Source organism: Pagrus pagrus (genome assembly GCF_965226575.1).
Source record: "Pagrus pagrus genome assembly, chromosome: 5".
NCBI classification, from domain to species: Eukaryota; Metazoa; Chordata; class Actinopteri; order Spariformes; family Sparidae; genus Pagrus; species Pagrus pagrus.
Genome location: NC_140189.1, coordinates 15,041,510 through 15,055,943, shown reverse-complemented (window position 1 = coordinate 15,055,943; position 14,434 = coordinate 15,041,510). Strand labels below are relative to the sequence as shown.

General features: G+C 39.6%; 1 protein-coding gene across 2 annotated transcripts in view; it reads right to left on the bottom strand.

Annotated features, from left to right (window-relative positions):
* gabra2b (gamma-aminobutyric acid type A receptor subunit alpha2b) overlaps nt 1–4,462 on the bottom strand; it is a 36,563-nt gene extending 32,101 nt beyond the window's left edge. Inside the window, exons 1-2 of one of the 2 annotated variants that reach the window (XM_084353563.1) lie at nt 4,083–4,462; nt 3,514–3,619 (exon numbers count right to left, since the gene is read on the bottom strand). In XM_084353563.1, coding sequence (XP_084209689.1) covers nt 3,514–3,584 — 71 coding nt within the window. In that variant the 5' untranslated portion in view covers nt 3,585–3,619; nt 4,083–4,462. The remainder of the gene's footprint in view (nt 1–3,513; nt 3,620–4,082) is intronic. The other variant, XM_084353564.1, reaches the window with a different exon arrangement.
* Nucleotides 4,463–14,434: the final 9,972 nt, after the last annotated feature.

The window sequence follows — 14,434 nt, the reverse complement described above, 5'->3', positions numbered from 1 at the left end:
TCATTGTTCACATCTGGGTGTTTACTGTTGGGCCCATATTCCTCAAAGTTACCACCAGAGAAAGAGTTGGATTAATGTAACCTGTTTACTCATGTTATGACCTAATAGACTAAGAATACTTCATTTCAAGTGTGTTGTCTCGTAGTGTTGTCAAGATACTGGAATTTCTAACCTCCATAATACCTTGAAAAATACCAATAATCCATGCCATGTTCGATACTACCAGGGCAAACTTGATACAACATCTAGGGCACAAAATGTTAGCTTCTTATCAAAAGATAAATATAATCCATTAATTTTCTTTAATTGTGATATTTGTGTTATGCGCAACAGCATCTAAGTCTAGAGTAGGCTGTACTATGTCCATACTGCCACAAATGCATATGGAGGCCATTTCAAATACTCATCTGTATGAATTGATAAATCAATATTCTTTACAGCATTAATCTTTATTTAACTGCTTCTTGTTTACTTTAGCCCGCTAATATTTTAACAGCTAACTAGCTACCTTGCTTGGTACTTGGACAGCTAGCTTGTCAAATTAGCTCTTAAAAGTGGCTTGCACTGCTATAAGTTTCCAAAGCCAAAGACATTTCCTAACCATATAAAGTCATGCATAACCATTAAAGAATACTGATATGGACTTCTAAGTTTAAATGAGGTTGTTTTTGTATGCTACAGACCTCCAGCCTCCAGGTTGTGGAAATATGAGGAAACCAACCATCGCTAGCATGTAGGCTACGTCACATCTCATTTTTACACCATTACAATTGATACTGCTAACTCTCGAACAGCAACACACTGTGTTTGTATTAGATTTGCGTGTTAGCAAACTGCTACAGATAGCCTATTGTGTGACTGGACTGGGAATAGCCTACTGTGTGGACACTAAGGTTTACAGTGGACATTTTAGCTTGTCATAATTAATAAAAGAATAGGTGTTACTTATAACATTAACGATAGCTCCCCCTTTTTTTTTTTTTTACAATAATGTTTTCCTGCTGTGACATGTCAGATGTCTGGCCATGAAACAGACCTAAAGCCTAGAGCTAGCACCAGCTGATGGGATGCACTATTTGGCTGTCCGAGACAAGTTTTTTGAATTTGTACTTCAGTGGGGACCTAATGGGGCCTCGAGGGGATTCAGTGGCCTTATTTAAATTCCCTCTCATGCTTCTGACATTGGCTGTTTCTTTCTTTTGTCAACTGTCATCTAATGTAAGCACTCAAACGACCTAAACTGTCACTCCCAATATCAAAGGAGACACCTTTACACCTGATGTGATAATGTGAGAAGTCCTGTGTGATAAAACAGCATGCCTAGTTTGTGCCAGCTGGGTTAAAAAAAGGTGCAAAGTAGGTTAGACACATTTTCAGACATATATTTACAGTCGGCCTGAGTTTTTTTAAAAGATTATTCTCTTTTTATGATCCTTTTTTTTTTACTGGTTCCTCGATATGTTTATTGGGTAACACTTCATATCACAGGAAAGCAAATTTCATGGTCAGTGGGTGGTAATTACCAAGTAACATATTTAAAATTTCTTTGAAATCTCCCCTAAAATGCCTCAAACATTTCCTCAGAATTTATTGAAAATAACCCCAACGTTATTTAATATCAATACTATAATACTTTCCAAAAAGCAGTTAAGAAAAATCTGGCAGTTTCTTTAAAACATTTCCAGGAATCTTCCAACTCATTTCTGCTTAACTTCTGCTGATCATGACATTTTAAATTCTAACTTTCTGTCCAACTTCCCTTCAGCAGGCCACTAAGTTGAAGTGAGTTGGCTGATTGTTGAATTGGTCAAAATCTAAATGGTTAAAAAAATGTACTTCAATTTACTGACCTGCAGAAGTTGGACAGAAACTAGCTGGAAATTTAGCAGCAACAACAGACCCAAGAATACTGTAAATATTAGCTAAGTCTGTTTCTGCTAAACCACAGATAAGTTAAAACTGTTTCTTTATGATTCAACTTTGTCTGTTCAGGTTAAATTTTCTATTTCTCTCTTGTCACAACGCTTTATTTATACTCAGTTTACGCACAAAAACCACTTGGTTAGGGTGTGAAGACTTAAAATACATAGTTTGTTCATCACGATCAGGGATAGAGATGTCCTGACTTCATGTGAAAAATAGTATAATAGTAATAATAATAGTTTTCTTAAAAATATTCAGTGTTGTGACTCCAACTCCAGTCACCGGTTTGGCAGCCTGGCCAGTAATGTCGCCACCACCTTTCCCTCTGCCTCCTGCCGATAGAGCTAGAGCTAGATGGCTAATAAGCATGTGATGTGCATGTGATATGCCACGATTAGTACACGTCGACTGACGTTACTGTGGTTTGCAGAAACGTTAACCGTTAACATAATATCTTGGTGACTGGGCTGTGTTGTGCATTACAATAAACAGTAACACTTCATTTTACAGGTCTAGGAAATGTAATGGTAAGTAGGTGTTAATGACCAAGTAACATTTTCGAGCAGTTAAGAAATATCTGGCAGTTTCTTTAATACACTTCCTGGAAACTTCCGACTAATTTCTGCTTAACTTCTGCCGATGCCGCCATTTTAACTTCCAACCAGTGTCTGTCTAACTTCCCCTCAGCAGGCCACTAAACTGAGTCCAGTCGGCAGGATATAAAGTTAGCAGTTAATGTTTCTGCAAACTACAGATACGTCCAACACTAAACATTTGCAGCAAACGTGACACATCACATTCACATTATATCCTTACTAGCTGACTGTCACATCAGGAGTTGGAGGGGACAGAGATTGCGTTATTCCAACAAGGCTGCCAAATGTCTGACCACTGTTTGAGTCACACCAGTGCATATTTGCAAGGACACCTGGCTTTTTTTCCCGTTTTTCTGGCAACCGAAGCCAAGACACATGATTGTGGTGACCAGAGGAGGTATTTCAAGCCAAACCATGATGCTTCCCTAACCCTAACCAGGTGTTTTTTGTGCCTAAACCTAGAAAACAGATCAGCGTTGTGACAAAAGAGAAATAGAAAATTCAACCTGAACAGAGGGAAAGTTGCAGTGGCAGTAAACCTGATTGTGATTTATTCATGGAACAGTTGTATTCTCCTCGAGGCCATTTGGTCATAAAATTACCCTTCAAGGTTGATTTGGCTGTAGCTATTAAAAAAACAATCCATATCCTGTTTTATGTTTGTTTTCCTCTCATTGTGTTCCCCCCATATTGGAATAACACAACCGTGGCTGCTTTGCCTCATTTGTGCGGCCTCCATTAGAAATTGTAGGTGGGCTAGATTATGAACAAGGGCAGTCCTGGGCTACTTCCCAGCAAAGATAATTACCCACATGCCCTCGGGGTTATTTTCATGGTCAGACTGAGGATGCTGAGGGCGAGTAAACTGCCTCCTCTCCTGCTCTTTGTGGTGTCCACTGATAATGAGTCCGGCCTGATAAAAAAAAAACTTGATAAATAGGCACACAGTGAGTGATCCTCGGCCTCGAGGCGTCTCCCATTCAACAAGACTCACCTGGTTTTCCAGAGAGCTGTGAGCGCCAGCAGGCAGACGAGAAGTGGAGGAGCGCTCTCTCTGCTCCACATGGCTGCTTCAACACCTACACACAGCAGGACAGCCGCTGGAATGAATGGAGGGCTCAATTTAACCGGCTTGACATGCCGTTGGATTCATACGTGACATTTTATCAGTCATTAAACCCATCACCTATGTCTGGGGGATTCCCTTTAACACGCGATGTGGAGGGGGGAATAGATGGAGAAGAAGAAGAAGCAGAAGCAGCGGCAGAGACAGCATCTGACAGCAATTAGTATTCACTGACACGTCCCACGCCTCCACTCACTGAACATTACTGTTACCAAAAATATTGGATCAAGTCGGTACACCGATTTGAAGCCACCTCCCCCGAATTTAGTCGATAAAAAAATTCCTTAAATGCACAAAAAAAAAAAGGGCCAATCATGTTTGAGAAAAATGTGGAAGAGGCATCAAGCTCCTCTCCCACGCTTTTCCCAAGACAATAAATAATAATCAAAGAAACGTTTCCTTTGTGTCCGAGGGATGGAAAAGCGAAACAGACTCACCTCAAGTGCAGAAAGTACCTGCTGCAGCCGGAATCGTCGAAGATGCAAGAAAGTTCAAGACAAATCGCCGCTCGCGCTCCTGTTCCGATGAGACTGAATGAGTGCAAGTGTGTCATGAGAACAAAGATAATAAATCATAGTCCCAGCCGGCAGGAGGAATGCACCCGGAATGCCTTGGCTTTCATCGTGCCCCAAAATTATTTTAAAAAAACAAAAAAACAAAAAAAACAAAACAATGAGATGGAAAAAAATTAAATAAAAGGTTTTCTAAAAAATAAATAATAAATAAAAACAAGCAGATGTGGATGTGGGAGCTGATCCTGCCTTCAAATTGCCCTGTTCAGCTTCCCCCCCCTCTCAGCTGGTGAAGAGCTCGATGTGAATCGTGATAAGCAAGAAGCACATCTCAGTCTCCCTCATCTCCACACAAAAACTACAAAGGCTGAGGAGGAGACACACTGGGTCCTAGAGACAGTGTGGTATGCACTGAGCCTGCAGCCCAGACCTTAGTATGTGAGGATGTATGTTAATGAAGGCTCCCTCCACTCACACTCAATATACAGAGGGATATTGATTATGCAGAACAAGTCAGGCTCCCCTTGCATTGTTGTGATGGAAGTGGCATGTTTGGAAATGGAGTATCTGAGCTCAACCATTTTGGATGAGACAGATAGCATGCTTCGATATGTGTGTGTGTGTGTGTGTCAATACACGCCAGAGGCTTGATTTTCTTTTCATTTTCAGCCTCATACACCAACAAATGATTATTTGCTGTGTTTAATCTGTAGCTGCATAATAACTGGAATGGACACACCTTTAATACAGCTATGAGACGACAGGACACTGTCCACTGAAGTACTGATGAATGCCTTTGTTTAGTGGATAAGCAGCACCTTAAGTCAGGGTGACCAACATCTCTTTAAAGGATAAGTTCACCCAAAATTCAGTCAGTATCTACTCACCCTCATGCCGATGGAAGTTTTGAAGTCTATAAAACATTTTGGGAGCTTCACAGCAAAACAGTGTTCTCCTAAACAATTGAAGTAGATGGGGACTTTTTTTAAAATTAATGAAAACAACTGAAAAAAATAACATAAAATGGCTCCGTACAGCTTGTCTGGTGTAATTCAAGTCTCCGGAAGCCCCAAGATACCAAACTGATTTGAAAAGATGTTTTTTACTCTGTTTTTAAAGCCAAACTCTTTATTAGCCGCTAAGCTAAAAGTGCTAGCGCACACCCCGTCTAAAGTGGGCGCACAAGCTTAAACGTATGTCAAGAATTTGTATATTTAGTATTTGGTGTTTTTTTTAAGTCCCCATCTACTTCAGACGTAAGCAAGATAATTCTGTAATGCTGTTTTGCTGTGAAGCTCCAGAAATGTACTGTGGACAACGAAACTTCACCCCGACTTTCCATCGACATGGGGTTGAGTAGATAATGTCTGAATATTCATCATTGGGTGAACTTATCTTTTAAATCAGAAAAACCAACACATCTTTGTTGTTCAGTCAAACTCTGAGATAAATGCCTGACTTAAAATCAAGGATTTATTATGTGATTAATTTAAATAAAATGCATATCCTTGGAGAACTTGTCACTCTGCATACTGCTGTATCCATGTCTGAAATGTAAAGAAATGGCCGATATTTATGTCATGTACAGTATCACACAATCAAATATCGGTCGAAAAATAAATTGGATTTAATAAAAGGTGTTTTTCTGTGTTTGTGTGTGTGTGGGAGACAGAGAGAAAGGCTGGCCCTCTTGACACTTTGCTGTTGCTAGGACTGTGTATTGTGGTAGAAATAGCCAACCTTTTAAAAAAGATTCTATTGTAGTTAGACTGTTTACAACGTGATGGTTTATATCTCTGGATTGCCTCAAATCAGAAATGGACAAATACAATAAATCAAACAGCAGACCATCAGTTTATTTCAAAATGTTTTCCACTCTACTGCTTTGGTTTTGAGTTGTGCCACATCTCCTACCTCCACTTTTGGGAGCTGTTCATTCAGCACCACATACTGAGGACAGAAAACAGATGTCTTTTATTAGAGAAATGTAACTCCATCTGACATGTAGCTAGTTTTTTTGTGTGTAATAATACTTCAAATACTACCCTTCAAATGAAACCAGCATGCAAATCATCAGATTTGGGCCTGAAATAATATTTACCAGTATGCAGCATCACTGTGAAGAAAGAAAAAATAGGAGATACAACAGTTAGATAGTTACAGACTTTATTATCAATACATTTCAAAAGACATTCCTTTAGTGGCAGATGAGAGTCTGTGGTGTTTGATTGATTACACTAATAAAGAGCTCAATTTCTTGCAGACAAAACTGTGTAATTAGTCATGTTTCAGCCACGTCAAAATATTTATTTTTATCTATAAGTTTGAGAACATGAAGTAGAAAAGGACGTAGGTGTTGAGCGGGACAAAATGGGCAACTGCTGTAGAGGCGTCCTGTTTGACAATATGGTTTGATTTGTTTGTTTGTTTTATTACCTCTGCTCTGGAGATTATGTTTTCATATCTCACTTATTGATTTGTTGTTAGCTGGTTGGTTTGTTGATTGGTTGATTGGTTGGTCAGTTGGTTGGTTGGTTGGTTGGTTGATATGTTGGTTGGTTGGTTGGTTGGTTGGTTTGTCGGTTGGTTGATTGGTTGGTTGGTTGGTTGGTTTGTCGGTTGGTTGATTGGTTGGTTGGTTGGTTGGTTGGTTTGTCGGTTGGTTGATTGGTTGGTTGGTTGGTTGATTGGTTGATTGGTTGGTTGGTTGGTTGGTTGGTTGGTTTGTTGGTTGGTTGATTGGTTGGTTGGTTGGTTTTAACATTGCGTGACAGGAAATTTTTCAACATTTTTGTTAATGTTGTTTGTTTATATTGTATGTATGTTGATTTAAAAAAAACCTCGTATTTAGGAGGCTGATATCTGAAAGTGAGTATAACTTGATGCAGATAAAGGGGACTATTGGGCCTTGGTGGGGGTATGCGCTCTACTTTACATTGTGCTCAGATGGTGCATATTTCTAAATCATTTGTCAGGAGGGATCAATGGGGGCTAAACAGCCAGTGTTTGCCCAAAAGCTGTCTAACAGGTCAATTATGGATCATTTGAATGGAATAGACATTTCATATTGTATTAAAACCCCCAATCATGATGCATCAACATGACTATATCAGGTAACTGTGGCAGAATGCTCAGACAGGTAGAGGATTAAAGAGCAGTAAGGAGACCGGGTGACTGATAACCCAGCATATACCTCAATTTAAGAAGCAAAGGAAGTACTCACACACACACGCACACACACACAGACGCACACACGCAGAGATCAAAACAGAGTAGTGGACCTCAGGGGTCGGACCATTATCAAGCAGCCGCTGCCTCCCTTTGCTATACTTCAGACTAGAAGGCTGTCCCATTGATCTCTGCTCTAATCCATAGATGTGACAGGTGATCGATGAGGCAGGTCATCTCAATAACAGTGACCCTTGGGCCGTCATCAGGTCGGACAAAGCAGGCAGGTATGGAAACAGCCAACTGAGGAAAAGCAAGGGCATTGAGGACAAAACATACATACAAATCTGCTCTTTTATTCTGTTAAACTGTGTTTGCATGTTTGGTTTTTCCTCTAAACTCTGCTTTTACGTGTGCTGCTAGCCGCTGTGTTACATACTCTTACAGCACGTTGTTTATTGCAAGATGTTGCATCATGCTCAGCCTACTGCCAGGCCTGAGTGTGTGTCCCAGTTGGGCACAATGAGTGACAATGCATATTGATCAGGTCCATGTGGAGGAAGGTAAGCAAATGACTCCATGTTGAAAGGTAGCGGTTAATATTTGATTAAAACAAAAATAAATTATCCCTTTCACGTGACTGTCAGCACTGCTTTTATTGTTTTTAGTATCGGCTCCGTGGTTGGTCAGGAAATGAAAATCTTCCTGAGTTAATAAACAGCTCAGCTTCAGCTCAGGCATATCTCAAACTCACAGACATTTATTTTTTATTTACTTTCCAGATCCCATGACACCAAGGAACAATACATTATGCTAAATAATAGGTACATTTGTATAAATGATGCAAAAACATCTAGAATGTTTCATTTCATGTAACAGTGAAGCCATAAACATACAACATCTTTTGTTTTAAATATCTGAGGAAAATATGTCACACTATAGTATATGCACTATTCGACTTGATCTTCTGGCAAAAATGCAGCAAATGACTGCTGTCCCTCATTTTTGATGAATGTTTGCTGTCAATACATTGCATTTCCTGTAACTTCTTCACAATAAAAGCATACCAGTGTTTCAAAATTCAAATATTTTTAATGTTACTGTAAACAGAGAGACTTACACTATATAAATTGAATAAAATGCTGGATTACATGCTGCAGGTTACTTGACTACAGCGCAAGAATGGCGTACCTCGCCACTACTTTGAAAACTACTTTACAGAAAGGTAATTAATAGGAAATGTAAATACAATTGAATGGATATTATGAAGACATGCAGGACATAAACAGAATTGTTTTATGAAAATTTAAGGAAATATTTTAACCTTTAAGGTCCAAGTGTTTAACATGGTTAAAGGTATGTTGAAACACAATTTTGTGACTGAAGTCACATTGATTAAAGTCACAATAGACACAATTGAGTAGTACAACCCAAATATGCAAATTGATTTATCATTAGTATGATTAATGGAGGGCTGAGTAACTGTAATCTGTCCTTCCACTGCTAACAGGGTTATCCTTTAACCCTTTGGCTTTTTTCATTTACAGCCAATATACGGATCACCTGTAAACAGCAAGAAGACCAGGGGAGCAATAAAAATGCAGATTCTGACAGGCTCAGGTTGACTGATGTGCTTTCAGTCAGTGGATGAGCCGCTCAATAATGACCTGGTCGATCAGAAACACAGGGAGCTGAAAAGTTTGTTGCTGCTGCGGTGCATTCAAACAGCTGATGCTGTTGCAGAAAAGAATCAAATACAGTAGAATGAAATACTTGATAGTCATGTGGGGTGATATGACTCACATGCATGCACAAATATCCATGCAAACACACACGCATAGACACAGGTACGCATGCACACACACAGTGACCTCTGCTGGAGAAACACAGTACTTCACTCCACATTTGTCTGGAAACGGATGTGAAAAAGTGACTGTATCAGAATACAAGGACGTTTCCATCAGCTGGTTTGATTTTCTGCTATACAACTCAGAGCAGCGTCATCACTAACGGCTCGGTTTGCTAGACCTGCCATCAAGCCGAGCAGCTAAGCAGAATATCAAGTATGCTGCCTTTGATATGATCCTGATATAAGAGTAAAGCACCAGGTGGTTGTTGACTCTGCTGACATTTTAGGGGAGAGAATAACTGAGCCAGTCATGCAGCATGTTGTTGTCAGTCGCATGTCAGCATGAGTTGATTCACCAGGCAATGCTGGAAATGCTAAACCATTCTCAGGCCTGTTACCTCGGCAACAAGCCATGCACGGCAGAGGAAAGATGTTGTGAGAGAAAAAAGATGAGGAGCCCATCGAGGGGCTCTGACACTCTTAAAGTGATAGGTCGCCCTCAAAAACCCTTTGTCAAATTGCAGTGGCTCTATGCACGGCACACTCTCACAGTCACATGGTGATATTAAACCAGCTGACACCCAGCTGCTCTCGCTACAGAACTAACATTAACCATCAGAACCCCCTCATTTATCATTCGCCCAACTAAAGACTGACAGGACTGTCCCCTGAGGCGCTGCTACACTCCTTCTAAGGTGACCTCAATTCAACAAGTCATATTAAATATTAATATTGTGAGAGTAATGTAACTGTATCAGCCTCTGAAAGTCAATTAATACGTTTGAAGTGGAGCCAAATGGTGGTAAAGGTGCAGGTGGAGAGAACAGCAGTAATGATGGTAGGTGAATGAGCCTGAACATGCACAAAACCTACGGATGTATTGAAGGGTGATTTGGTATTTTTCTATATTTACATGTTCTGGTGAGTAAATGATTCAAACTTATTAAAGGTTTTGATATTACAGTAATATCGTCAAACACTATAGACATACAACATCAGCCTGTCATGGCAACAACAAGCACTTTAAGTGGACCTAACTTTGACTCAAAGGATTATGTTGTAGCTGTTGCAGCCTGCAACAGCTAATGAAGAGCAGTACTTTCTTTTGGGTAAGACGTGGCTGTTTTTTTTCCATTTTTGAAGAACATTTTGAGGAAGGGGAAAAAATATCTAAACCAAAGACAAAAGGAGAGCTGGTGTGTGTAAAGTGTGCAGAACCCATTTGGAGAAGATACTGAGGAATCTGTAAGAACAAACAACCATCTGTCTATCACTGCTTGTTTACTTCATTGAATCTAAGTTGAAACTTTTATATTATTATTGTTAGTATTATCATTTCTTCAGGACCTGGGTATAAAAAACATATAGGCATCGAGACAAAACATAAAACTTAAAGGGTATGAAACTGGAGTGCGATAAATAAACATAACGTGAGCAATGTATTGTTTCCCAGAAAACAAATATAAGAAAAGGCTGCACTCATTACAAAAACAAATAAAGAAAAAATCATAACCACATGGACTGAAAAGAACTGTTGATGTGTTGCGGCACAAAGCCTTCATCAGTGCTGCCTTATCTGTTAGCACTGACAGAAAAAACTGAAAGAAAGAAAGAAAGAGGAGAGGGAAAACAGAAATTCAAAATTAACTGTATGAGGACTTCTCTTTTGAAATCCACCCTGATATCCTCTTTCATTGCTCTAGCAGAAATGACACCTTGAATGGACGCTTCACTTCAGCTGGGATCGAAAGGCCTGAACACACGCCGGTGTTTGATTGACAGGTGCGGTGCAGAAACACCTCAGCTCCGAGCCCTGAGCACCACAGATGGAGACAAATAAAAGTTCACGTAGAGTTCATGTTATCGGCTGCCAGGTGATCTCACTGTTACAAAATGCCAAAGCTACATCTCTGCATCCTATTTTCTGCCTCTTCTTGTGTCTTATGTAACTCGATAGATGAATCACAGGCACATTAAGCTTATAAAAATTAAAAGGTCACTTTCATGACTTTGCCAATGCTATTTATGTCGCAGGAGTTTTCTGCATTCACTGTTGCCAGTTTCCCTCAGGATGCCTGGGAAACTAAACCGAGAGTGTTTTTCTGGTCATGTTGCGTCTGCCATCTCCAGCTCCAGAGTTTCTACAATAATTCCCTTTTTATGCACGGCTAAATTTAACCACCGGATCCAGTGTACAAACAACACAGAGCTAAACCGTGGGCTCCCACACCTGGTCTCTACAGCACGCTGTCACAGGCTGAAAAACATCACAGTACAGAAGAGAAAATGGAAAGTGACGTACATTTTGTTTTTGTAGATTTAGGACCTGTAGGTGGGCAAGTTCATACTGAGTCATTGAAATGGAACAAAGCTGATAAAGTAGTATTGTTTGGCATGAATACCCAAACCTATTAACTGTACTTTCCTTTATGAACAGCTGAACAGATGAGTGCCAGTGTTGTACCCTTGAGCAGGGGGAATAGTGGTGGAGGAGAACCACACGCAGCTCTTGCATTCACTCGTCTGTATTGCATCATTTCTCAAATAACAAACAAGACTCATTTACGTTCAACCAGGAGCGCTATCAACACCCTCAGTATCAGGACCACAGATACCTTTACAAACATGTATTTTTAACTTTAACTTAAAATATATAAATCCTATTTTTAATACAATTATTACATGAGCAATGACCTATGACTCCACTTCATGTTTTGAAAAACAGTCCACTGGTCTGCATTGTACTCCAATGTTGTCTCCAGTGATACAGCAGAACCGGAGATGTCACCTTTTTTTGTTCAACACATCCTTCTTCGTTTTCAAAACTTGGTGCCTACATAAACCTTAATGCAATTTAGCCACTGAGTGACATCACTGGAGGCAATTTATCAGATTACATGCAGCTTCCTCTGGAGCCACAGAAGGCTTTATACTACTTTTTTCACATATGCGGTCGTGCTCCTTGTAAAAAGACCTGTAAACACACTAATGCGGAAGATGTGTGGAGTTACCCTTTAATCAAAACATAAGAACAGGACCGTAGCTGACGTCCTTTTGATTGTTTAATATGACTTCCAGGGTTTGTGTAACCTGAGGGGTTTATAGCTTATTTATAAACTACCACAGGGGTATTTGTAGGCATACATATATAATACTGTATATAGATTAACAAAATATATTTATATACATGTACATTTAGTCAGTACTATACTTGAGTAGAAGTTTGAGGTACTTACTTTAGTATTTCCATTTTCTGCTACCTCATACTTCCACTCCATTATTGAGGCAATATTGTCAATTTTACTCACTATATGTATTTGATACTTAAGTTACTAGTTACTTTGCAGATTACATGTTACATCTGAGCCAAAATCAGGAAAAAGACTCCCGCACACTGCGATTAAGTTTATTGACGACAATGTTTCGGTACTTAGACTTTCATCAGGTTATCAAGCCACAGAAAAAAAGAAAAAAAAAGAAACTTATTCTGATAATCAGAAAGATGCCGAAAATTGGATTTGATAATTGGTCGACATTAATATATGAATCTATGAAAACATTGACATTTACTTTTGATACTTGAGTACATTTAACATCAGACACTTTCTGATGTTTCACTTTCAGAGTTTTTCTCATCTAATATTCATATATGTGACTTTCACTTTTACAAAGTAATATTTTAACACAGTATCTTATTTTTACCCAAGTTTGACTCTTGGGTACTTTTAACAACACTGGTTAGCAGTGATTTAGAAGTCTGTCACCAAGTTAAGTGTATGCTACCTACCAGCAACAAACAGTAGATAAAGTAAGCACGTAGCTGGTGAACCTAGTGGAGCAAGTGGAGTGAGTACACTGAAGGACTTCAGGATCTCAGTATTTCCGCAGCACTGGCTGTGACCCTGAGCATGAAAACAGTCACTGTTTATGCAGCTCTTTCACACCTCTATAAGGTGACGATGACTGATGATGATGATGGTAGTAGTAGTAGCAGAAGTGGTGCATCTCATATTTCTGCTGCTGTTCAACCCATCAGCACAGAGGTGTGCTGTATGTTTCCAGCAGCTGCTGTTCAGTCCAAACAGCCACTAGATGGCAAGTTTAACACACATTCATGATGTTCTGAGCTCTGCTGAATCAGTCAGCACAGTAAATGCCCCGAATAAATGTATTTTGACCAAGATGATCTTAAATGGTTTCAACAGTCGATTAAATGTTGCTTGTACAGTTATAGAGCAGTGATTAAGCTTGGACGTGACACATTATCCTGGTGGACCTGTGACAGCAAACATATATTTGTTTGTTTTGCTCTCTTTGCAGCCTTTATATTGCTTTCTGCTAGATGTACATAACTGTATTTCTCTCTTTAATGCAATGAAAAGAATGATTATGTCTAGTAACCTTGTAGCCTTGATGTCAGGACATCTTTAAATTAACCCAACCAAACAGTATTAGAGGAAAGAATTTGTTAAATTAGTCAACTTTTATTGGAAAAACAACAACAAAAAACAAACTAGAAATGTTTTTTAATTACTCTCTGAGACATTTGTCGGTGGGTTTTATTTCCTATAGCTCCTGTGAAACGTTTCACATCTTATCCAAGGGGCTTCTTCAGTTCTAACTAACTGGAGGGGAGTTGCAGGCTTTTAAACCCTGTGTGTCCTTACAGAGTCGTTGAGGACACGTGTGAGCTCTGAGTTTCAGAGTCGTTAGGGCCACTTGTGGGTCGTTAGCCCAACCGTCCTTCATGTGGGTTTCTAGGGCTAGGCGAGTCCAGGTGTGAATGGTTGTTCAGCTGTCTGGGGAGGGAACTGTGTACTGAGTTGTAGGTGGGGGATAAGTAATGTCGTAGGCCACCTCCTAGTGCTAGTGAATAGTTTACACATTCAGCAGACAGAAAGTTGAAAAGACGTCTAAAAAAGACGTCCCAAAAACATTCTGGCTCTCCACTGACTTCTCTTCAATGAAGTCAAAAATGTTGAAATGATGTCTTTTGAATATTGTTGTGCTCAGAATGCAAGTTAGCCACTGAGTGACATCACTGGAGGCTTCCTCTGTAGCTTTATACTGCTCATACTAATAGTTTTTTCACATACGCAATACCACTCCCTGTAAACACACTTTAATGTGTGTGGTGGAATTACTCTTTAATACAACTATAGTGTGCATCTTCAGTTGTCTGCGTCAGACAGCAGGGGAGTGATGGAACAGCGTCTACCTGTCACATCCAATATTCACCGCTCCTGTAAGTGGGTCTGTA